A 23,444-nucleotide genomic window follows, 5' to 3' on the forward strand; every position below is an offset into this window, starting at 1 on the left:
ACATACATTTCAATGCCAAGTATATATTTATTAGTTGTCATCCTCAGATCCAGATTGCTTCTGTGCTACCTATGTTATAGAACTCCATCCTAGTTCGGCTCCTTCAGTTCATGTTGACATTGACTGATTCCTAATTGGACTTGCTGTTCATCTAAATATTGTGTTTCGACAAAATTTTCATTTTTATCCCATGAACTAAATTTGAACCCATCACCGTCAGTGTCGCGTGCTACTATTAAACGTCACCTAACTCATTGTGTCACCGGAATTCCCCTTTTGTGTTATGTTCTTCGGCATTATTTCTATATCAACAAAAAAATACCGCGCTGCTACTTGAATCGATATGTGTATGGATAGTTATAAATAGAATATCTTTCGTCGTGAACTGATATTTACATACCTTTGTCATCATATATTATTGTCGTTATCATTGGAATAAAAGAATATCCCCTATTCCAACGTTTTCACATTGCTACGATTTTTCATTTCACCTTTTAAAAAATGGTTTGTAAAATCGTGTTTGTATCCAAAAACTGAAACAAATTAACTATGGCATAAAAACTTTAAGTTTACTTATCACTAGTACATGAAGTTTCTCCGGAAAATACCATTCATATTAGGATTTATTAACCTACGATAACTTGTATATTTATTTCAATACCTTTACTGCCCATAAAAGTATGAGTCCCATATTGAACAACAGCAAGCCAAGAAAATCGCTCCTCAAGATTTACATTTTCATTGAGCCCTATGGATGGGACAATCATGTTTTGGTATTTTTTATATTTTCTAAGCAAACCTGGTAATCTTATTCGTGCATTGTGATTCAGTGGTGATACAGAATATAATCAAACAGATAACTCATTTTCAACAAAAATTTATAAGGGGACTCATGCTTTTATGGGCAGTTTAGTACGTGCTCAGTGAGTTTCCGATAAAATTCGCAACATATGGGATAGAACAATAGTCACAAAAAAGAAAAGAGCGATTTCCACTTACCTATCTTCCATGCGTGGCCGTCGTCCTTGCACCGCGTACACAGCGCTCGAGCCCCGTTTTTCCTCCCAGCTGTGCTTCTCCGCTGCGGACGTCAGCAGGGCTAGCTTTCCGGCCCGGGTACCCCTGGTTAGGCCGAAGCTGCTGCTGATCTTCCCGATAAAGCCCCGGCTCCATACCTCGCTCGCTTGAAGATAGAGCACAAACACGAAAATCAACAGACCGGCAATCAGAACCTCCGGCTTGAGCAGATACACTCGCATCACCTTCCAGACGTAGCCGACCGAGCTGTTGAGCGGCGATACGCCGACTGCGAACTTGGAAAGGAGCTTCATGTGCGATTTGAAGAACGTCTGATAGAGAATCTTATCTTCCAGCTCGTCTTCCATTCCCACTGAGGTACCTCATTCACCGACGATTGCCTCTTGCTCTAGCGCAGCCAAAGCAATATTAATCTCCGAAAACAAGGAAGCTCCTTTGTTTACCGTACACAATCAGTTCAGCGGGTTTTACGCGCCGGAAAACTAAGCAAACGGGGCTAACAGACCAAGTGGCTCGTGAGCACAAGTGAGTTGTAGGGAAAATACTCACAGCTGGTTCAAGTGTTTTACCCCCGTGATTGAAAGAAAACCACAACACACTAAGCTACGCAAAGAGGGCATAGACCAAGTTGAAGCAGCTCGCGATGTGTGTGAGTTCGCAATCAGTAGGTAGGTATGTGAACTAAATTTTTCGCTTTTCGAAAATAGAAGTCGTCTCTGTGGATTACCGAGACGACACGACAGCTTTGGTCCGCACTTCCTTATTCGGAACCAAAGCACGGGTGTTCGATTGTGACGCAGGGGGCACTATGAAATCCGCTTCTTCGCAGTTAAAACGCAAATAGGTTGCACTCATGAGTGAGGTACCATTTTTTGTAGCATTTACTTTGTAAATAAATAATTCACTTGCAATCCACCCGACTCAGGAAAATGCAACACGGAAGAGCGCCACCACTTTTTTGTTGTTCACTGCATTCACCTTGGTCATAAATGCTATCGCTGATAAATTCCACAATCTGTTGAATTAGCTGAACTGAGGCACTAACTACGAAATACCGAATAAATAACTATTATCTTGTTCTTCACTACAAAATTATTACTACATCGCAATCCGACCGTAAATGTGATGGCATCTGTATAAATGACAGATGTTTACACTCTCGCTCTCGCTCTGCGGCTCTTGTTTTCGCTTCTCGCTCAGCATTTTGTTAGCAAACGTCAAAAGTTGCGTCGCAGTTTACATCAGGGCTGCAACGATCAGGGAAAAGCGGGCGAAAAACTAATTATTTGGTTGTGACTATAGGGTGGTATGAATGGATAGAAAACCTTATTCAGCTTTTTGTTAGTGGCTGCGTTCTCAAATGCGCACTCCAATTTGACAAGTGGTCCGTCCAATGTAAATTTTGACAAATCAACTGTCGTGTCAATTTCGACAACCCGTTCCGTCAGTCTCATTTTTCACAACACGGTAGGCGTTGATTTTTGTTCTCGTCTGAAAAGTTAAACGTCAAAATTTGTGATCTTAACAAACCCAGTTGAAGAGCACGGGTATAGTTTCAATGGAGAAGTCGTTTATTATCGAGATCATCTTTAGACGAATCATTGTTAAGGGAAGTTAGGCTTGGCTTAGGCGGTTTTCGACTGGAGGGAACAAACGAAGGTTATTGGTGAAACCATACTGCCCAAGGCGGAAAAGGACACCGTTATGACTGACAGAGGACGGTTCGTCCCTTATTCAAATGCGTTTTTAAGATTATTCTGTTCCGTCGAGGTATTTGCTGCTGATTATCTGTCGAGAAAGTGCTCAGTTGAAGGAAAGGATTACTACCTATTTTTATGGAGTTTCTAAGAAAGAACATCCCAATTATGAGTCAATTCTATCTTTTGACAACTGTAAACAAGAACCGACAGAGAAGGAACGGTCCAAAAATCCTTTCTCAACTACTCATGAACCTAAATGGATTGTGCTTCTGTGCTTCAAGGGCATAGTTGAATGTAATACCGAGACCGAGCTAACCTGTTCGTTCGATTTGGTCAACAGTATTCTGGGTGTTGGCTATAGAAAACGAATTTCTCCATTCGTTGATATCTTCGCTGAAGGAAATCTCCGAACCGATCAGAGCACTGATTGCGAAAGTATACGATGTGCTTTTGGTCTAAAAATGTGACGAGCAGGAGCTGGAGGCGCCAATCAAGGAGCTGCTGGCTCGGACAATAAACCTGGAAAATCGGCATAGTTCCATTACAGCGGCTCTCAATATCATCAAACGTAAGCTCATTTTGACCTGACCTGAACTACAAGAATGAAATTTTGAAATTTTTAAAGATCTTTTCTCATTATTTTATTTTCTCCAGATTGACCAGCGATCGATGCTTCAATCGGCATTTATCAAAAACTACTAATACGAATACTAATTAGAACCAGAATTTGGGGATTCGAGCCTCTGCTCTTACCTGAATTCATCACGTACGATATGACCAGTAATAAAGCAATGAAACTCGGTGTAAATTCGGAAAGGCATGCAATCTTCTGACAATGTAATATCATAGCAAAGTTTGTTAAACTATGCGCGTTTTTTGAATAACATTTGTAGTAAAATTTACCATCTAACATAACGAAAAATGCGATAAAAATAACCTCTTGGCATAATGGCTGATGGCAGCTGCAACGTTAATAAACGAAATCGGTGGCAACTCAGCCGGCTCATTGGTTTCGTCTAAATCTAACATCGCTGATGATTGGTTTTCCACAATCTGCCAATTTCATGATTAGACCGATTGATCACCGTATTACGCGCTGCTAGTTGTCCAATTTTTGTAAGCCGATTTCGCAAACATAGTTTTGGAAAGTAGGGTGATGAGCCTTTTCTCACCATACTAAGCAAGGTGCCTCACTAATTCGGTAATTTCTTGCCTTACAATCAATGGAGTGCGTCAAAATTGACATCAACCGCTTTGCTTCGTTGTTAAGATCCAATATAATAACACAAATGCGTTGAAAACAGTGACATTCTCGTGTTTGAGCGCAACGAAAACACGAATCGAGTGCCCCTATTGTTGCGCTACCATTTGACTCAATGCGTTGAACAAAGATGGCAAACACTGCTCTAACCAACGGTTTCAAATGGGTAGGGTGATAATAGAAACATGGCACGAATAGGCTCATCACCCTAGTTGTTCTGAATATTCTTTTTGAATTGAATGTTACTGTTGAAAGGCGGTTCAATTGGATGAATCCAGTCCTAGATCCAGTCGATTGTGGCGACCTGAACCGTAATCGTATTTTTAACGGAAAAACAACCGAAATTTTATTTTAATTTTTAACGTTTGAGACGAAAACAAAAATCAACGCCTACCGTGTTGTGAAAATTGAGACTGATGGAAGCTAGGGGCAGATCACTTGTGATGCATTTTTAAAAATCAGCGAAATTAAATGCATTTATTTCCATCAAAATAGAAATTCGTAATGTTGCGTGCAATGTTTTTGCGTTGCCTGCAATGTGGTTTGCGTTGCGTGTAAGACGTCAAAACCCTACAGAAAAACTAGCCCTACATTTAACAAAACGTCGAACAAAGTGGATCAGCGTAGGACGTTTGTTAAACAAACTTTTCTGCGATGGAGTGCCAAGCTGATGCAAAAATGGAAATTAAATGCATTTTTCTAATTTGATGCAAATTTGTTATACATTCTTAGAGTGATTTGCCCCTAGGATGGAAGAGTGTGTCAAAATTGACATGATGGGTCATTTGTCAAATTTGACATTGGACGGACGACTTGTCAAAGTGGAGTGCGCATTTGGGAACGCAGCCACTAACAAAAAGCTGAATAGAAAATCGGTTTTCCTTCACTTTATGATTACTGGTGTAGGGTAACCACCTTATTTAGACCCCTGATTCTTCATTTTATTTGTTGAACGGAGTTCTAACAGAGAATCCCTAATATTGTATGAAATAAGCCCTAGAGAATATGTAGTTTGAAACGGTTCAGTAAATCTCGAAAATTCTCATTCTACAAAAAAATGAACAGCTTTAACAATTTTCATCCGTTTTGAACTAATAAGGGCTTATTTTCATTGGTTATTAGCAGGCTTCGAGTTCCACTAAAGTATAATTTTTAGAATTGCTAAAAACATAAGAAAAAAATCAACAAACTCGTAAATAACGTTAGAACCATTAGTCGCACTAATAAAAAATGTTCAAAGATTTATGGATTTTACTAAACGTACTTTTTACTTTAAAGGTAGCTTCACCTTTTTACTCTAACTCGAAAGCTGTTCTACTGATAATTTTTTGGACATCATTGTTGGGTTCAGCACACAATTTTACATCGAAAATGGAGGTCAAACATTGAAATTCTGATTTTTATTTTTATTTTATAAGGTAGTTAAATTTTGTTTGTATACATTTTTATGCTTATGTGTGCGCACCAGCTAGTATTTTCATATCCAATGTTACTTTCGGCGGTTAGTAAGTATCTTGTGTAAGTAGTTTATGTTTCACTGGCCCAAACGTTTGATATTTCGAGTCTACGTGGTACGTTTTTGACGCAAGACCGGGTATTATTTCAATATTCTCAAATCGGAAGCGTTACGTACACTTTCAGTTGCCGTACAGTGTTTTATAGTGGTCAAAACAACAATTTTATTTTCGATTATGCATATCTTTATTTTTTAATATGTGAACAGGTTGAATAGAGTTTCCTCGAAATATTTAGTTTTGAGAACAAAAGTTAAATTTTTTAAAGAACATCAAAGATGAAATAGATGACGAATTCTGCATTCAAATTAGTGTTATTCAATTGAATATATCTTTTTAGAATTCCGTTCAGAGTCAAACTGGTTTCATTTGAAAGGTTATTCGTTGGGCTTACATTTATCGTTCGACTTAATAGATACAAGTTTTTCCACTAGCTCAGATATGCAGTATGAATAACAAATTGTTTACTAAACTAAAGTCATTATGCCCAGAATGGTTGTACTATTTAAACAGTTCAGGAAGATTGTTTATACTGGATAATAATTGAAATTAGTGTTCTTTCTGGAAATGAATGTGATTTTTCATTACAGTCGTGATTCGCTGGTTGGGCCACAGCCGCTGTCCAACTAACGAATTTGATTCGCTAGTTGAACCAACTGACAAATGTCAAAATGTCTCCAACGAAGACGTTAGTAGTGTAAAAGATTAACAGATAGATTGTCAAATTAGATTTGACATGAGAATTTGGCATTCAGATGCTTTTTAGTTGGACAATGGTCCAACTAGCGGATGTCCAACTAAAAACCGGTCCAGTTAAAGAGTGTCCAACCAGCGAATTACTACTGTATATGCCTTTAGATGACGCAAGCAAGTATATGATTACCCAGGGTTCGCAATGTAATTTATAAATGTCTCTCAGAATTATCAACAATTTAAAAATGTGTCTTCTGTTAGAAATCGACTACATTTAATATATTGAAAATGAACTTTTAGATATAGTACACATTATATCCATGAATGTCAAAGTTTTGAACGACCCTAAAGGCCAAAATACAGTTAAAAATAGAAAATAACGTCATACATTGAAAATCCGTTTTTATCAGCCCCCAATTTTGTCAGCTTTTCGACTCGATTTCGTCAGCCAGTCAGGATTCACAGATTGATGCAATATATTTGAACAGCTTCGGTTTAGTAGAGAAAATAACTGAAATTGTTTTGTCATTGTTCCAATTTTGTCAACAAAAAATACACCAAAGGGGCTGATAAAAACGGGTCTTCGCGGTATATGTATTCAGCGTCACAAAATAACCCTAAAGTGAAGTTTTTATCAAATTTAGGCAACGTTTGAGGTTTTCCCAAGTAACCATAAGCATTAAGCCATTACACTATATTGGCTATACATTTGCACTAATGTTGCATTGAAACTCCATTACAGCATTAACAATGCAATAAAGCTCTATATTAGCATCAATAATGCATAACTGCGCAGCCGACATATAGCATTATCGCTTGCTCTATATGCGTATATAAACCTGATATAACGCATACATTCTCCAAGGATCTTTAAAGCACCAGCCTGTAAGCTTTACAAGTGCATTTAATTTCATAATAGAGCAAATAAAAAGCCGATATAATGCTATTGTAACGCTGTGGGTTTATTTGTTATGCAACTCTTCTTGAAGATTATATTCGGCATATTTCATTTCAATCGAAAATATGCAATATGCGAACCTCGTCAAAAACTTACAAAACAGGTATAGCAAATCATCTGTCAAGTCGCCATTTTCAGAGGAAACTGCTGACTGACCAGTGTTTTTTGACGTTTGGATAGAACGGATTGCGGAGAGTTCGGTAGCAAATTGTTTTACTGAATTGATTACCGAACGGTTTGCTGTTCAAAACCCCAGCAAAATTTTACTGTACCCAGTAATTTAAATTAAGTGTGTACACACTCAAATTGGATTTCGCTGTTCGGTAATTTTTTGAAGGAAATTTCGGTAAAAATCGAAAGATAACTGATTTTTGGTAAACATGTTTTTTTTTGAAAGAATATATGTCAAACTTTACCGATCGTTCTGTTGTATACAAATTATTTTACCAAAGTCTGCAATTAAAAGTACAATTCGTACAGTAATACCGCATTCTTCCCGTATCCGGTAAATAAAATACCGAATGAATGGTAAAAATTACAGTTAATTACCGTATTTCGGAAAATTCCAGTATCCGTGAAAATTAACTGTCAAATGCAATATTGAAAATGTTTTACAGAGCGTTGTTTATTTAATATTTAGTGGTCGTGCTCGCGAATGAAAGCTGTCTACCTTAGTAAATTTTCGGTAAGCATTTATTTGGCTAAACGCAATGCAGCGGAACGCCAGCTCTAGTGGCCGATTTCAGTAAATTCATACGCTACCACTGACATCACGATACGTTGCGGTGCGTAGATCTTTATTGACTGCAGCTAAACAACTTTCAGTTCCATTCCCGCACCATCTTTTCACTGCCGGATAGCTGCGCTGCTTTTTTAATCTAATGAAAGTGCCAAAGATTACAGCCACAATAAAAGTATAAAATTGATCCATTTGTTTTTTATATATAAATCCGAAATATTTTATATAAAAAACTGTGTGTACCGAAAACGTCCGGTAACATCTGTATTAAAATTACCGAACTATTCGGTAATTTTTGACAGATCAGCAAAAAATTAATTACCGAACTTTCTGTAACTTGTTCAATTACCGAACTGGTTACCGAAAGTTTGGTTAAAAATTACCGAATACTGCAAATATTTCTAAGTGTGTAGTCCAGGGAGCAAATGCAGCGCACTTACCGTGAAGGACGAAGCAAGGTACCTCAGTTCGAGACTTAGTAATGGTAATTTTCGTAAACATTCATATCATGTGAGAACGAAAACCCATTGAGGACATGCTGAATAGTCACAAGATGGCAGATAAAATGTCTGCCGTCGTTTCTGCTTCTTCTTTTTATTTCATCGTCAAAATCAAAACATTGCATTGGCGCGCAAGACAAAATCGCTTGTAACTTAAACGTCTTATCTCCGATTGCTTAGATATTGTATCACTGCATGTAAGCATGTTAGCAGATGCAGATGAATAGATTTTCTTCGCGGAATTTTGATTCGTTTGGAAAATGTGTACCTTTTTATTTTTCAAAACAAATGAAACACGTGGTACAAAAATCAGTCAGCTGATTGCTGAACGATATGATTGTGTGCGTGCGATCTCCTATCGGTATAGTACGTTCTAGCCGCACACAGATGCTGAACGTAACCCGAACATAACCGAATCTTTGTTGTGATTTTGGCATCGCTTCACCTTAAGGATATTCATTACAATGCATTAGAACAGAGTCAATTGCGGTTTTAAACAGAACATTTTATTTTAATTCTTTTCCTTTTTGCTCATCATACCGAAAGGAAACATAAGAAATGGTTTTAAAACCATGGCGGCAATGACAGCAAACTTAAGCTTTTTAATAGCATTAGTAGTGCTAATATAAGGCTTTCAAATTTGACATTTGTACGCTGGTGCTATTTAATAGCATTAGTACTGCAGAAACGAGCTGTCAATCTCTGCACAGTAATAGCACTATATTTCGCCTTTTCTGCCATAATACCAGCATTATATCAGAATTTAGGGCTTCACGGCTCTTTAGGATAGCTCTATATGTGGATCTAAAGCAGATATTAGTCTACGTTATAATGCTTATTGGCTACATGGGTTGGCTGACTTTTGCATGGAGGGTGATCACCGTGCGTCGGTAACAAGTTGATTATATTGATGATCCCATGAATAATACGGTATAATCCAACAAGACAGTTCTTAACAGGACACTCGCGCTAACAAAGAATTAATTAACGAATTTCTTACGGTCTGTGGCAATTTTCTTGGATTTTACGAAAAACAATATAGCATAATATACGATCGCAGCACACTCAATCTTTTTAATTTTTTAGATCAGTTTTGTTTTAGACAGATTGCTAAAATGGTCAAAAAGTTGGTCGTCTCTATACTTTCCTCTACCAATTTTTTTTCCTATGTTCGACTCAACGGCCTCTTATACATTTAAAATATTATAGATACCATGTTTTAAAGAAAAACTAATAAGTAGCTTAAAAATCACTATTCTGCGAAGTTTAAATGGCGGTATTTGTTCGAGAGAATTGGTAACAGGAGCAAAGTCGACGAAACTGTCAAATTGTACGGATCAAGCCACGTTTCATCAAGCACTATTACATCGTATTCCGCTTCAGATACTACAAAGAAAAATTCTTCAATTTTTGTTCGCAATCCCCGTAAATGCGAAGTTTGGCTGTAGGAGTAGACTGGGAATCCCCATCACCAACCCCGACCACAGAACCAGGGCACAGACGAGGGCAGGAAGCAAAAGGAAGTTCGACTGGGTTGGGATGAGCGTCGGAGATTAGTTAATCGAAGTGCGCAATTTGCGTCCTTGTATTTTTTGCTGATGGTAGTTCTCAAACTCTCGGAAAAGAACTCCTTCAGTTCAGGACGATGAATCAGGTTTCTTTGTCTCGATCCCTGTGCCGAATGCAACTTTAAAACACAAAAGTGAGCTTGTTTATGTCAGTTCCCTTGGGAACCAGCCCTAGCGGTAGGTCACTTGTGATGCATTTTTGAATATCTGCGAACGAGTGCAAAGTTGATGCAAAAATGGAAATTAAATGCATTTTTTCTAATTTGATGCAAAATTTGTTATACATACCTAGACTGATCTGCCGCTAGGACTAATAATCTTTACGTCGGCGTCTATGCTTAGGTTTAATTTTACCATTTACATTTTATTGCGTACATTATCCACCTGGACTAACAAAAAGTTGTTCTAAATATCAAATAAAATAAAAAATGGCGAATTTACATACAGCCCCGCGAGCCAGCTCGCAGCGGATAACTCAAACTCCGTGCACAATTCAGTCCGTAATTTTCACCTGAAACAAAAAAGTGGAATACTTCCTTATTCGGAACGATTTTTTGCACAGGATAGACTACCATGGTGATTGTAAGTTGAAATTTTAGGTATTTTAGTCATTTAAAAAAAATACTCGATCTTCCGGTATTTTTAGCAGTAACATTGAAAATTTAAATTTTTTAATGCATTTTTTGGTTCAGCCTGTAGGCAATTAAATTCTCTAAAAACAGTGTTTTGTTTGGATAAATACATAGCTTTTATTTTTTTTATAATCGTGCACAGAGTTGTGAAAAACACATTTTTCATAAAATGAGCTTTAATGTTTTTAGAAGGAAAAAAATCATATTAACGAAAACTTACAGGCATGACCCCATTAAGGAAGAAAATATCAAACCAGCTTTTTCACTCTTCAGTTTCAGCATATACAGAGGTAATGATAGGATTCCATCGCAAAGCTGACGGACATTACTTTTTTCCGTAAAAACCTGTAACATTTTTTTTAACTGACAGCGTAAAAGTCAAAATTTTCGTGTATATGGTGGAAAGAGTGGCCCAGAATGTAAATTTAGCAGGAGTTTTAACTTTTTGCAAAAACTAAATTACTTAGCCTTATACTATGCTTAGGAAAGTTGTTGTACATTCCAAGGCATTTCTTTCCATTTAAATAAAAGCTACCCGAATAGAAATGCACAACAGTTTTACAACATTTTTATTGTTACATTAGAACGAAGAACAGTGTTATTCTGGAAAATTTACGTTAAGGGATGTAAAAATGAAACAATTGATCTTTTCCCATACATTCTGAAATCAAAAACATCGATTTACATTGTTTTTCCGTTGTAGATTTTGAACTGCATCATAAGTACATTGATGTTACAAGAAAAGTTGTTGTTAACAAATAAAACTGTTGTAAATTCAACAATTCTACGATCAATTTCGATATTACTTTCTGTTCGGGTAGGGCGGTTCTTATATTAGCAAGAAAATTAAAATTTTTAAAGGTTTGAAATAGAGCTTGGTTATTGAAGTTATAGGACAACTTGACAAATTTGCGGAAGACACACAAGCTCTTTGTTTTTTAAGGAACGTCCCATTTTTTGGCAAATTACTTGCAATATGAATTTTCAAAATTGAATTGTTTAAGAAATTTAGAACCAGCTTTTAGAATTCCGAACCATTGTGCAATGGAGGTACGACTGCAAGATGTGAAATTTCACTTTCTAATGCTAACTATTAGATGAATCTACAAGTCTGGAGATAAATTCACATCGCCAATGAAATTTAAGATGGATGTAAAATGATCAACAGCCAATGAAATTTAAAATGGGTGCCCGATCAGAACATCATAACAGAAAGCTATCAAATTTATATCTCATGTTGATATAAATTACTCTCTGTGTTATCTTTATGATATACCGATCAGGAATGCAAGAAAGCTTATATCGAGATTATATTTTCTGGTGCTATCATTGGATTAATAATATGACATTAATGTACGCATACAACGATGATGTTACAGTAAGTTATATATTCTTTCACAATTATCTTTGAACGCTAACGGTTACACAAATGACAGTATATTTGCTTATACACTGAGGTCTCTTTTTATGCGTCGTAATTCAACTTTTTAAAGCGAATTTTCTGTTTTTGATTTTTTTGATTTGGATTTTCAAAATTTCGCCTTTTTAGGTATGGAACAGTTTTAGATGCAATTGGTCGGAAACAGTGGCGGATCCAGGGGGAGGATCTTGGGGGTCCGGACCCCCCCCCCCGAAAATTTTTAACATCTTGATAATTTTCAAAAAAGTTTCTTTTTTAAATTCATTCTAAATTCAAAATCTTTGTAAACCAGATTCAATTACCAAAACTGATTTTAATTAAATGAGGATATTACATATTACGTATTGTACAATGAACATTTTAAAGTCGAAATTTTGGACCCCCTCCGAAATTTTTTTCTGGATCCGCTCCTGGTCGGAGAACTTGTCAGTGAGGTGTTTGATTGACTTACCTGGTTACAGTTGGATTAAGAGATGACATTGCCTATTTTCTGAGACACTCGTCTGACACATAACTTCGAGTAGGAGGCGTACGATTTAAATATTAAAGCCATTATCATAACAAGCTTTGGAATCGTGAAGTTATCAAAGAACTTTTCTAAAGATTATAATTTTCCTATAAAACTTATTTCGAAGAATATGCAGGAAGTATCAAGCAGTCCAGATGAAATAAAGATACGCGAATTGAAATCAAAAAGCATTTTAAAACTAGTTTTCATGGCTTAGTCTAATGAGTATATAATTAATTTTCCTCTAATCTATGCTGCATATAGCGAAAACGAATTTTCGGGTCACAAAAAACTATCTGATATATTATACTGATCTCCAAAATTTTCGTAGTGTATTTTGAGGATCTTGGTAAGACTTTCAGTGCGATTTCTCCAATTTCTGCAGGTTTTTATGAACACTTAAACCTTATCCAGTTTGTGGCTTTCTAGTTTGTGCGTTTTTTAAATTTCTAAGCTATCGCGACTTTTTTATTTTATCCTCCGCATAAAAAGTGTTTGAGTTTACTTGAGTATATTTAATGGTTGAACTGACAACTGATTTGAATGCGTTTTAGATAATCCTTTAAATATCTAAAAACTTTAATGCAAAAATATTGTTAATTTCCTCCTTAAAATTTAATCAAATTTTGAAAAAAATGTGTAACAGAAATAACATGAAATATTCAAGAATCCGTCCGAACAAAGATCAACAATTTCTCGAATTTTCTCATAAATCTGTTATATTTGCAGTTGATAGATATAACTTCTGTGAAAGATTTGCATTTCTACCAATTTATTGGGTGCGAGATAATTGTACTGGTTTGTTTAGTCTTCCCCATATCAAAAATGCCAATAACAATCCCCAAAAGAGACTTATTTTGAAACCTGAAAACACATTTGTTGCTTTGAATCTATGCGGAATCCTAAATAAGATTTCTCATATTCTCCGTAAAATAATGTACGTAAAATATCCGCTCAATGTTACCATGTCGCATCAACATTATTTCTAAAAACCACTTAAAACACGTTAACGTACAAGAGAAGCGCCAAAGCGCACTATTTAGAATCTAAAAATAGCCCCTCTTTCCTAATCTGAAAAGATATTATAAAGCTATTCAGTCTATCGTCATATAGACAGCTGTATTGGTAAGTAAAACTTAATAAAAACAAAGCATATGGCACCAGGAAAACAAAGAGCACCTAGGCTTGGGCAAAGTTCAATGTGTGCGTTCTGGAAACGTCTTCTGCATCTATAATCGTTTTGCCCTTGACGGAAGCGTGGAATATTATGCTAACTTTAAACATCAGTCAAAAACAACGTCGTTGGTTCATGCAGGAAACTTCCCCATCAAATTCAGAATACCCAGGTTCAAAGCGGCAATATCGACAAATAATAATCTGCATGTCATATATTCCCGACCAGGAGGAAATAACACAATTATAACTCATGCTGATATTTTGTTACGAAAAATTTCCTATCAAATTTTGTTATAAAGCAGAAACCGTTAGGTGTTAAAATAACAAAAATTCTAACAAAAAATTCTCCACGAATATCACATTTATAACAACAAACGTTGATAGCAATATAACACGATCATAACACCATGAGATAGCATAATTGACCCCAACATAGCTTGTATTACTTATTGTATAATATCAACGATTTTAGCGTGCACGTCTAAAAATAGAATACGAGAAAAATAAAGCATACATTTAGGCGCTTTTTGCTTTGGGAGCAAAAAGCTTCATGCATCAAAAAAGCTTTTATAGCATTGCCAAATGATTGCATATCTGCTGGCTGATTGTTATTGTGAATTCACAATAACAATCAGCCAGCAGATATGCAATCATTTGGCAATGCTATAAAAGCTTTTTTGATGCATGAAGCTTTTTGCTCCCAAAGCAAAAAGCGCCTAAATGTATGCTTTATTTTTCTCGTATTCTATTTTTAGACGTGCACGCTAAAATCGTTGATATTATACAATAAGTAATACAAGCTATGTTGGGGTCAATTATGCTATCTCATGGTGTTATGATCGTGTTATATTGCTATCAACGTTTGTTATAAATGTGATATTCGTGGAGAATTTTTTGTTAGAATTTTTGTTATTTTAACACCTAACGGTTTCTGCTTTATAACAAAATTTGATAGGAAATTTTTCGTAACAAAATATCAGCATGAGTTATAATTGTGTTATTTCCTCCTGGTCGGGTGTAAAATGATCAACCGCTCAAGCTGTATGATTGAATGATGTATCGCACAAGTATGGCATGTGCTTTTTTGGGACATGCTTTTACATTTATTCCTTCTTCAAGTTCAAACAAACTTGTAATTAATTAGTCACTCCATGGTTTTGTTCTGCGTGTACCCGATAACTAATCCAACCATTCATGTCGCAATATAAAAAGTGAGACACGTTATGGATGTTTTCCTTGACATTTCTATCGGTATACGGCAAGTTCGACCAATTCCTTCCTTTGTTACCCTGGAACTTAGTTCAAACCACCTTGTGTATGCATGACAATCAGACTGCCACGTGTCATTTTATAAACAATGGAAAACCCAGCGCCTGAGCAAAAAAAACAACTGACATATACAAACAGTACAATTAAACCGTAGACTGTTATCCAACCAGTTACAAGCAAATTGCGTGCGAAAGATTCAATGGGCACAGTTTGTCGGTTTGTCCGAAATTTCCTTTAAAAGAGAACCAACCGTGAAAAAAGTGTGGTAGCGAAGTGCATCAAAAATCCAACTTTCAAAGCAATAAACAATATTAAAAGTGTGGTGGTCAGGTGCACTTTTATTTTGATCGGATTGACAGATGATCACATAAACGATTCAAAATGACCGGAGAAATTATATATCTAGTTTGGGAATAATTGATTTGGCGGTGTGAATTTTTACACAGCTATTTCATATTACTTTGTACAACCAGTGATAGTGAGCACCGGATGTTTAAAAATGAAGAAATGAACGCTGCTGATTCTAACACAAATAGAACACTCTTGTTTTAGTACTTAGACCAGAACATATGAACTTGTAACTTTAGCTGCCCTTGTATGAAAGGATTGACTTGATGAACCTAAACAAAGGCGCTATTACCGTAACATGTTGATTAAAAACTTAAAATATTCATCAAGTGCTAACTCGCTATGCAGGATAAACCAATACTTCAGCATAATGCACGCACTGCATCAGCTTTATCATTCATTCAACCTCTGATTCATCGACCGATTCATTCGGCACACGTGGTGCGCATGCTGGAAGATCGGCAGGTTCCAGATCAAAACATAAACGAGCAAAACAAAACACCGTCTGCTGGTGGCTGTGGGATTGATGATGAACGAGTAATTGCGGCACGGGTTTCTCTACCACAGCTCAGCAACATGAGCCAGTTGGTTTGTATACGTGAGCTCGCGGTGCCACCGCCATAAGCATTGTTCATCCAACTCGATCGCAGTGTGCGAGAGTGATGCGACACACAACATAATAATGATGCTTGCCGCAGTTCACTCGGACGGTCGGTTTGTGTTGGACGTCGATGTCGTGTTGCTCGTGTGAAAAATTGGCGTTTTCTCACCTCCAGCGCCACAGTCTGTTCTTTATCTCGAAGGTTACTGAATACTTGATCGTGTTATCTAGCAAGCAGCAGGGATACTGACCATATGATTTGAGGGACTGTCTTCGCACACGGTTTTGCATTTTTCGTCTCGTGAGAAGGTGAAAGTAAAGATCTTCGATTGGATTAAGTTGTTGAGTGTGTGTGGCAAGAAAGTGCATCATCCTGTAGTTGGGTGTTTTTGCTTCATCGTTTTTTCGAGGTTCACTCCCATTCTGATTGATGAGAGGAATCCGCCCGTAAGTATGCATCCTCACGCATACATGTGCTCGGCGATCCTTTCTGGCAAATGTAAATGAGTGCAAGTGTATTGGTGAAATCATGTTCCTGTTTTGTTGATAGTGGGTGGTGTTTTGGATGAGAATATGATTAATAACAACCACTTTGAAAAGAAGAATTCAGTGTTTATCGGTCGACGGTAAAAGGATATCTTATCGACTGCATTGCAGCCAAAGCAAACTAGCATAGCTGCTAGGTCTATGCTCGAATGAGTGTTTGAAGAAAGGCTAGAAATCGAAGAAGAGGAGGAAGCATAGGTGCACAAGTGAGTGAGGTAACCGGCTTTCACAAGCAGCTCTATGAAAGTGATCATCCATCAATGAAGAGTCGTGATAATTAAAAGGTTTAAAACAAACACCGAAGGGGTAGGGAACGAAAGGCGTGACAGTATCTCGTCTCGCCGAGAGTCGACCGCAGGCAACATAATGACAGAAAGAAAGTTTACCCGGGGGCTCAATAAGCCCGGAATGGCCGCCCAGCTGAGGGAGAACATCTCGCAGGTTGTACGTGAATCTGCTTCACTTGTATGTATTTTTTATTTCCACTTTTATTAGTTTTCATTGCTCGGTTAGGTTTGGTTCGTGAATCGTGACGCATATGCATTTGTATGTCTAGCGGGTTGCACCCAATTATAATCAACTGTCTACAATTGAAGTATACGTTTATTGATGTGATTGAACTCATTCATTTCATCGGATCGACGACGATTATCCACTTTTGTGCCACGCTCCTCGTTGAAAAAAAAACTATATACGTATAGATAAAAAAGAGGCACATGTGAATAACCTGTGAAGTTGTTCAATTTCTGGTCCTAAGTGAGTGATACACTTTTCTCTCTTACAACGGTCGTTGCGAATCGCAGATGCACCGACTTGCATCCTATCAGAGAGCGGCAGATACTATGAATGGGGTGAGGTTTCACCCTTGCTGATTTTGCCATTGAGTTTATAACAAACAAAAGCCCAGTGCTGCCAGGTGAAATCCATTTCACGTATTGTTTTTTGCTGACTTTGAGGAACTAGCATGAGATATTAACTGTTTATGATTCGTGCTATTGTAAACAGAGTGACTTAATTTTTGCGTTGTTTTATCGAAAATCATTACAACAATCTTTTATTACAAGTGTAAGAATATCGAAATGTAGCTGAACATTTTGGTTCAAGTTTTTTTTTCGAAATGTTACTGCATGGCTCAAATAACTAGTCAGCAGAGGAAAAATTCGCACAAAGAAAAATGCTATGATATATGTGAGGTATCTACTACTTCTAGATAGAAGAAGATATCTAGCCAAACATGTCAAATGATTCTAAGTGCAAATGACAGTTTCTCTTTGTTTACTTTCTCTTTCGATAATTACTCGGCAGTTTATACGTTTGTTACTCAACTCTTAGCAGAATAAGTTAGTCGAAATCAGAGTTTTTCGATATATCCGGAAACAATATTGAAAAGTTTTACGATGACGCCGTAATAATCGAAAGAGAAAGTAAACAAAGAGAAGCTCTCATTTGCACTTAGGACCATTTGACATGTTTGTCGAGATATGTTAGGTAAACCGCAGATGGTTGCGTAGGCGCTTGCACGGTTCCGGTTTTATTATTATTGTTTTTGTTGATGCATTTCTAAATTTGTTTAAACCTAATCTGGATAAAAATGCCACGAAATTGACTCATTTCAGGTTCACCCATTTTTCTCAAAGAGTGACTTAAAGTACTCCGTAAAATCAGTGTACGGCGAATATTCGTTTTTGTCAGCCCTTTGGTGTATATAAGGTTGGAAAAATGGGAACACTGACAAAATATATTTGTTTCTTTTTAATAAACCAAAGCTCTTAAAATATTCTGCTCTCCAAATAGCCTCATAACCTTGAGTGGTTGACAAAATTGGGTCAAAAACTGACAAAATCGGGTCTTCACTGTATTTGAATTAGCTATACTAATTATAATTCCGATTATATCCCTGACAGTACTCTACTGCTGCCTTACTACGTTCCCGCATTTGACTATGCATGTGACGTAAAATTTTGGAACTAACGCCCCTGGATCTTGTACAGTTATGCTGATTTTTTATAGAATTCCCTAATGTCCTAAGGGCTAGCTTAGCTGGAATTCGTACAAATGTTCTGAATTGCGATGAACTTCTAGTTAGTCTTGAATACGAACAATTTTCTTCAAGTTTACGAAAACATTATTGCTATTAGATTACGGAATATCGAGGCGAAATATTCGCACACTTAAAGGGATGTAATAACGACGGAACGTCCTATCGTCATCATCATAGTGGCCGAACAATCCGGGCACTCCGAATCATGAATCTATTTAAGGTTTCCAGGTCAGTCGATCATAGGCCGCCAGTCTCCAGACTCATGGAACGCCCACAGCACGCGAGTGTGAGGTTTACCCCGAAGTCGACGACTTCTTCCCGGTTTGCTACTGAGTATAATTTAAGTTAATCTCTCTTCCAGCATTCGCATAACATGTCCAGCCTACTAATCTGCTGTGTTTTATCAATTTTCCAATGTCAACATGTTTGTATTCTTGATACAGCTCGTTCCTTGCGTCTGTGCCATTCTGTCTCCATTCTCTACTGTGCCGAGCCTTGAACGCAGACCTCTTCTCTCAAACATACCGAGAATTCGATAGTCTACTTCCTTCAACGTCCATGCCTCATGGCCGTACAGAGTATCAGCGACTTGTAAAGAGTAAGTTTTGTGCATGTCTGTAGGCTATGGGATTTTAACTGACAACGTAAACCACAGAAAGTCATATGTGCTGCCGCAACAAACCGTCTTTTCTGACGGCTAACATCGCTATCACATGTCACTATTGTTTCAAGTCATATGAATTTTTCGATTACCAATAGATTTCCACCTCGGATCCAAAACCTTTCGGATTGCTTCTTCCTCTACCAGCTACCATGTACTATGTCTTGTTAGACTTTACAGTCAGTCCGACTCTCGCAATCTTTCTTTTTGCTTCTTCCACTGCTCTGCGATCAACGCTAACTAACGATGTCGTTCGCGAAGCCAAGATGGATCCTTTTCTTTGCACATCAGATCTTTGTATCGCATCTTCCACGGCTATGCTGAACGATATATTAGCGAGTGAAACGCCCTGTTTCAATTCATCTAACGTCATAAACGAGTCGGATGTCTCTCTGGCTATCATATGGCTTGGTTTTGACCTATCCAGCGTCATATGAATCAGTTTTGTCGGAAAACCATTTTCGAGTATTATCTACCACAGTTCGTAAAGCTCCACTGAATCGTACTACGCCTTCAAGGCCACAAACAGATTGTGAGTCCGCAAGTTGTTTCCCTGAATTCATCCAGAACTTGTCGCAAGATACATTTGGTCCGTCGCTGATCGTTCTTTTTGAAACCCGCTTTGGTATTCGCCGACAAAGGATTCAGCTAACGGGCGCAGTCTGCTAATCAGAACACGAGAGAATACTTTGTAAGCGGCATTGAGAATCGTTTTGCTTCGGTATTGTATTACACTCAAGTTTATGGCCCTTTTTGAAGAGAGGGCATGCGAGGCCATCCAACCAGTCCGAAGATATTTCTCCATTCACCCAGATCATCCAGATCACGCAGTAGATGGCATTGTACAGTCGGTCGCTCCTGATTTTTAGAGCTTCAGCCGGAATTCCGCCCTTCTCAACGAACCTACAGTTTTTCAGCTTTCGCACTTCGTCTAGTGTGGATGGAGCCACAGCTTGTCTATCATCCCCAATCCTTATTCTGTTTGCGCCCTCTTTACTCATTGGTTCACTCAATAGCAACTACAAGGGCTCCTACTATCCGATAGTCACTTCTGTACGATCTGTTAAAATAGATTCCCGAGCTTCCGCGCGTCATATCTCGTATTACACCGATGAAGTTTTTCTGGGTTACCCAAGCTCACTAAATCGTTCCCTGTTCTGACGTGTAGCCGCTACAAGCATTCGGCTTCTGGCCTGGTTTTTCGTCAGTCGCTCTTTGGCGCTCGGCGTCGTTCCGCTGGTTTCCACATGTGGTACCCAATAGGTCAGTAGCTGTTGTACTGGCCACCTCATGGCCCTGTTGCCACACTGTGTTCAGATTGTCTCTCATTGGACGATCGTCGATTCGTTCATCGAACTCAATCATCGACAACTTCCTCAGCTGGTAGTCGCTGTATATTTGTTCGCATGGTTCTGTTACGCCTGGAATGGGTTATGCTGGACAACCTTACGTGAATCTTACACACCACTAGATAATGGTCGGAGTCCATATTCCGTTCTAACATCAATGACATGGGAGGGGACGGGCATAGCGTAGTTGGTAAATCGATTGACTTGTACACAGCTCACCTGAGTTCGATTCCCAACCCCACACATAGGGTTAGAGATTTTTTCAAAAGAGATTTCTCTAACCTGAAAAGAGGCGGATGACCCTAAAGTTAAAACTTCAAATATTCAAAATAAAAAAAATAACATCGGAGAAGTGCCGACCGTTCATCAAAACCTGGTCAATTTGCGGGCAAGTTTCTCCTTTAGGGTGTCTCCAGGTGTACTTTTGAATATTCTTCCGTGCAAAATTGGTGTTGCAAACTGTTATGCTTCTGGCTGCGGCGAAATTTATCAACCTTAAGCCGTTTTCATCGGTAGTTAAGTGGAAGATCTCCGTGCCAATAACCGGGCAAAAGAATTCTTCCCTTGTGATCTGTGTGTTTGTGCCGTCACTGCTGCTTACCAAGCACTACAAAATCCACTCCGTTTTCTGCTTTTTGCCGCCATTGTAATAAGTGTGATACTTGACCGAGGTATTCGCAGTTAGGTTTACTGCGCAGAATTCTCGTTCTCCTGTGCCGCATATCGACTTCCTGAGGTTCTACGAAGGTGGACTTCACTTTTTGCATCTCCAGAACAACTAGGGTGGCCTTTGCAGGTTCCAACAGGGTTCTGATGTTTCGAGTACCTAGTTTACAATCAGATGTCAATAAACGTTGCCGTGCCCTTTGCCGATTGTTCAATCCTGTATTTTCGTTTAGATTTTTCGAGGTTGTTTGGTTGTTTATTCGGCATTAGGGTGTCCCAAAATGACATCATGTTAAAAAAGTCATCGGGCTAACTTGGGCTTAAATGAAGGGTTAGGGTATCTGGACAGCTTTCTTCTTCGGAGTGAATTTGCTAAAACGCTCCCTACTGCTGGCGAATTTTGATTTTTAGAGAAATGGGCCGATTTTGGGTAAAATTTCAAATTTATGCTTGTTGAAGTGCTTTTGAACTGTCTTGGATTTTTTTCAGCATTTTTTTTATTTTTCTGGAGATCAAAATGGAGAAGTTTAGTTAGTTAGTTTGAACAAATTTTGAAGTACAAGAACGGCTGAGCCATTAAAACTTAGTAAAAAGTGTAATTTTTGGTGTTTTTCATTAGTTGTTCTTCAAAACTGGGTATCTACAAATTTTTAAAAATATAGAGAATACTTCAAATAGCTGAGCCGAATAAAGGGGCGTAATTTTGTTGAAGAAAGCGTATAGCTACGGTAAAAGGGGTATGAGTAATATAAATTTTTGTTATAACCTTCGACATTTTTTAGCAATTCATCAAAAATATTGTCTTTCGGAAAATAGAAGGAAAGTGATTTAGAACGGCGTTTTCTGTTTGTCTTTAGTTCGTCAGGATCGGGTTTAATAAGAATTTGATGATTTTTTGTACTATCAATTATAAAAATAATGATAACTTTACTAATGATGCCAAGTCTCTAATTATTTTTAGAAAAGTTAATTCTCCATAGTTACTTCTTGCTTATTCACCAAAATAATGTACTAGAAGATGCGCTGTATTCTGTTGTAAAACTTTTTCGAAAATACAAAGCCTTCAAAATTGACTATTTCGGAATTGTGTGACCTAAAACGTAAAGATCAGTTTTTCAACATTCACCCTTCTGCATTTTTCTTCACTCTAAGGTACCTAACATGGGAATGGGACTGTATATACAAAATCTGAATGCGTTAGTCAATTCGGCATACAAATATATGCCATAACTTGCCACTAACTCGACATATTTGTTTAATTTTCATAATTTTAAGCCCCGCTAGGTGGTTATTAATATACCAAAAAAATTTAAAAAATTCGTCAAATGCTCATAAAAACTGATTCTGATGTGGTAGAGACAAGAAGAAAACGCCATTTTCATCATTTTCCTCCTATTTTACGAAAAACAAAATGCAGACTGAGCACACTGAAATTGTTTATTTTGTAGAACAGTGTTATTTTGACGTAGGACTTACGTCTTTCTTTACTATACTGGGTGTCATTTCAAAATTTTCAAAACGGATGCGTTACGTACACTTTGAACTCTAATAACTTTTCTCCTACTCAAGGAATTACTAATTTTGTTTCATAAATCGAAAGGAAAACGTTCAACGCTTGCTATTGATACCTTGTTTGCTATGTAAAACTTGTTTAAAAAGTTCAAAAACTACTTTTAATGCGAATCAACATTAATGCTAAAACCTATAAATATGGGTGTCACAGTTTTTCTTAAAGCCAGACGTGTGTAAGCCACAGAGCAGAACACACGTACGTGTGCTGCTCAACGAGAAGCTGCATTTTGACCACCAACCAAATCATAGCTACTGCCTTATCGCTGCCAACCAAGAACAGTCGTCGCCCTGCGTGAAATTCATTGCTCTCAGAAGTGGACAGAGTTACTAATTCGCAAGCTGCTCTTCCAGTGCCTGGTCCGTGAGATTACACAGAATTTCAAAACCTACTCTTCCGGAGCTCAGCCGTAATGGCCCTTTAAGAAGCCAGCGAGGCCTGCCTGGTTAGTTTGTTGGAAAATACCAATCTGTGCGCTATCCATGCCAAGCGAATAATCATCATGCCGAGCGGGAAACGGCGAAATAATATTCACAACAAACAGTCCTTATTAGGACCACAAAATCGTTCTCAGAAGAATTACAATTGAAATTTCCATTTCGTGCTTTGGAAAATAACTTCCCTCTTATCGGGTTAGTTATTTTCTATAATAATATCCGAAAAATGTGCGATAAAACCAATAAACT

At 37.7% G+C, this 23,444-nt stretch overlaps 2 protein-coding genes across 6 annotated transcripts in view; one reads left to right on the top strand and one right to left on the bottom strand.

Annotated features, from left to right (window-relative positions):
- Window positions 1–23,444, bottom strand: part of LOC131681574 (protein phosphatase 1L) — a 111,187-nt gene that overhangs the window by 16,454 nt on the left and 71,289 nt on the right. Inside the window, exon 2 of one of the 2 annotated variants that reach the window (XM_058962428.1) lies at window positions 1,000–1,183. In XM_058962428.1, the coding sequence (XP_058818411.1) occupies window positions 1,000–1,183 (184 nt within the window). Of the gene's footprint in view, window positions 1–999; window positions 2,200–23,444 lie in introns of those variants that run through there. The other variant, XM_058962426.1, reaches the window with a different exon arrangement.
- Window positions 16,033–23,444, top strand: part of LOC131681573 (dedicator of cytokinesis protein 9) — a 314,839-nt gene continuing 307,427 nt past the window's right edge. For 2 of the 4 annotated variants that reach the window (XM_058962420.1, XM_058962421.1), the window contains exon 1: window positions 16,033–16,936. In XM_058962420.1, coding sequence (XP_058818403.1) covers window positions 16,838–16,936 — 99 coding nt within the window. In that variant the 5' untranslated portion in view covers window positions 16,033–16,837. The remainder of the gene's footprint in view (window positions 16,937–23,444) is intronic. The other 2 variants (XM_058962423.1, XM_058962424.1) reach the window with 2 other exon arrangements.

Source organism: Topomyia yanbarensis, chromosome 2, assembly GCF_030247195.1.
Source record: "Topomyia yanbarensis strain Yona2022 chromosome 2, ASM3024719v1, whole genome shotgun sequence".
NCBI lineage: Eukaryota > Metazoa > Arthropoda > Insecta > Diptera > Culicidae > Topomyia > Topomyia yanbarensis.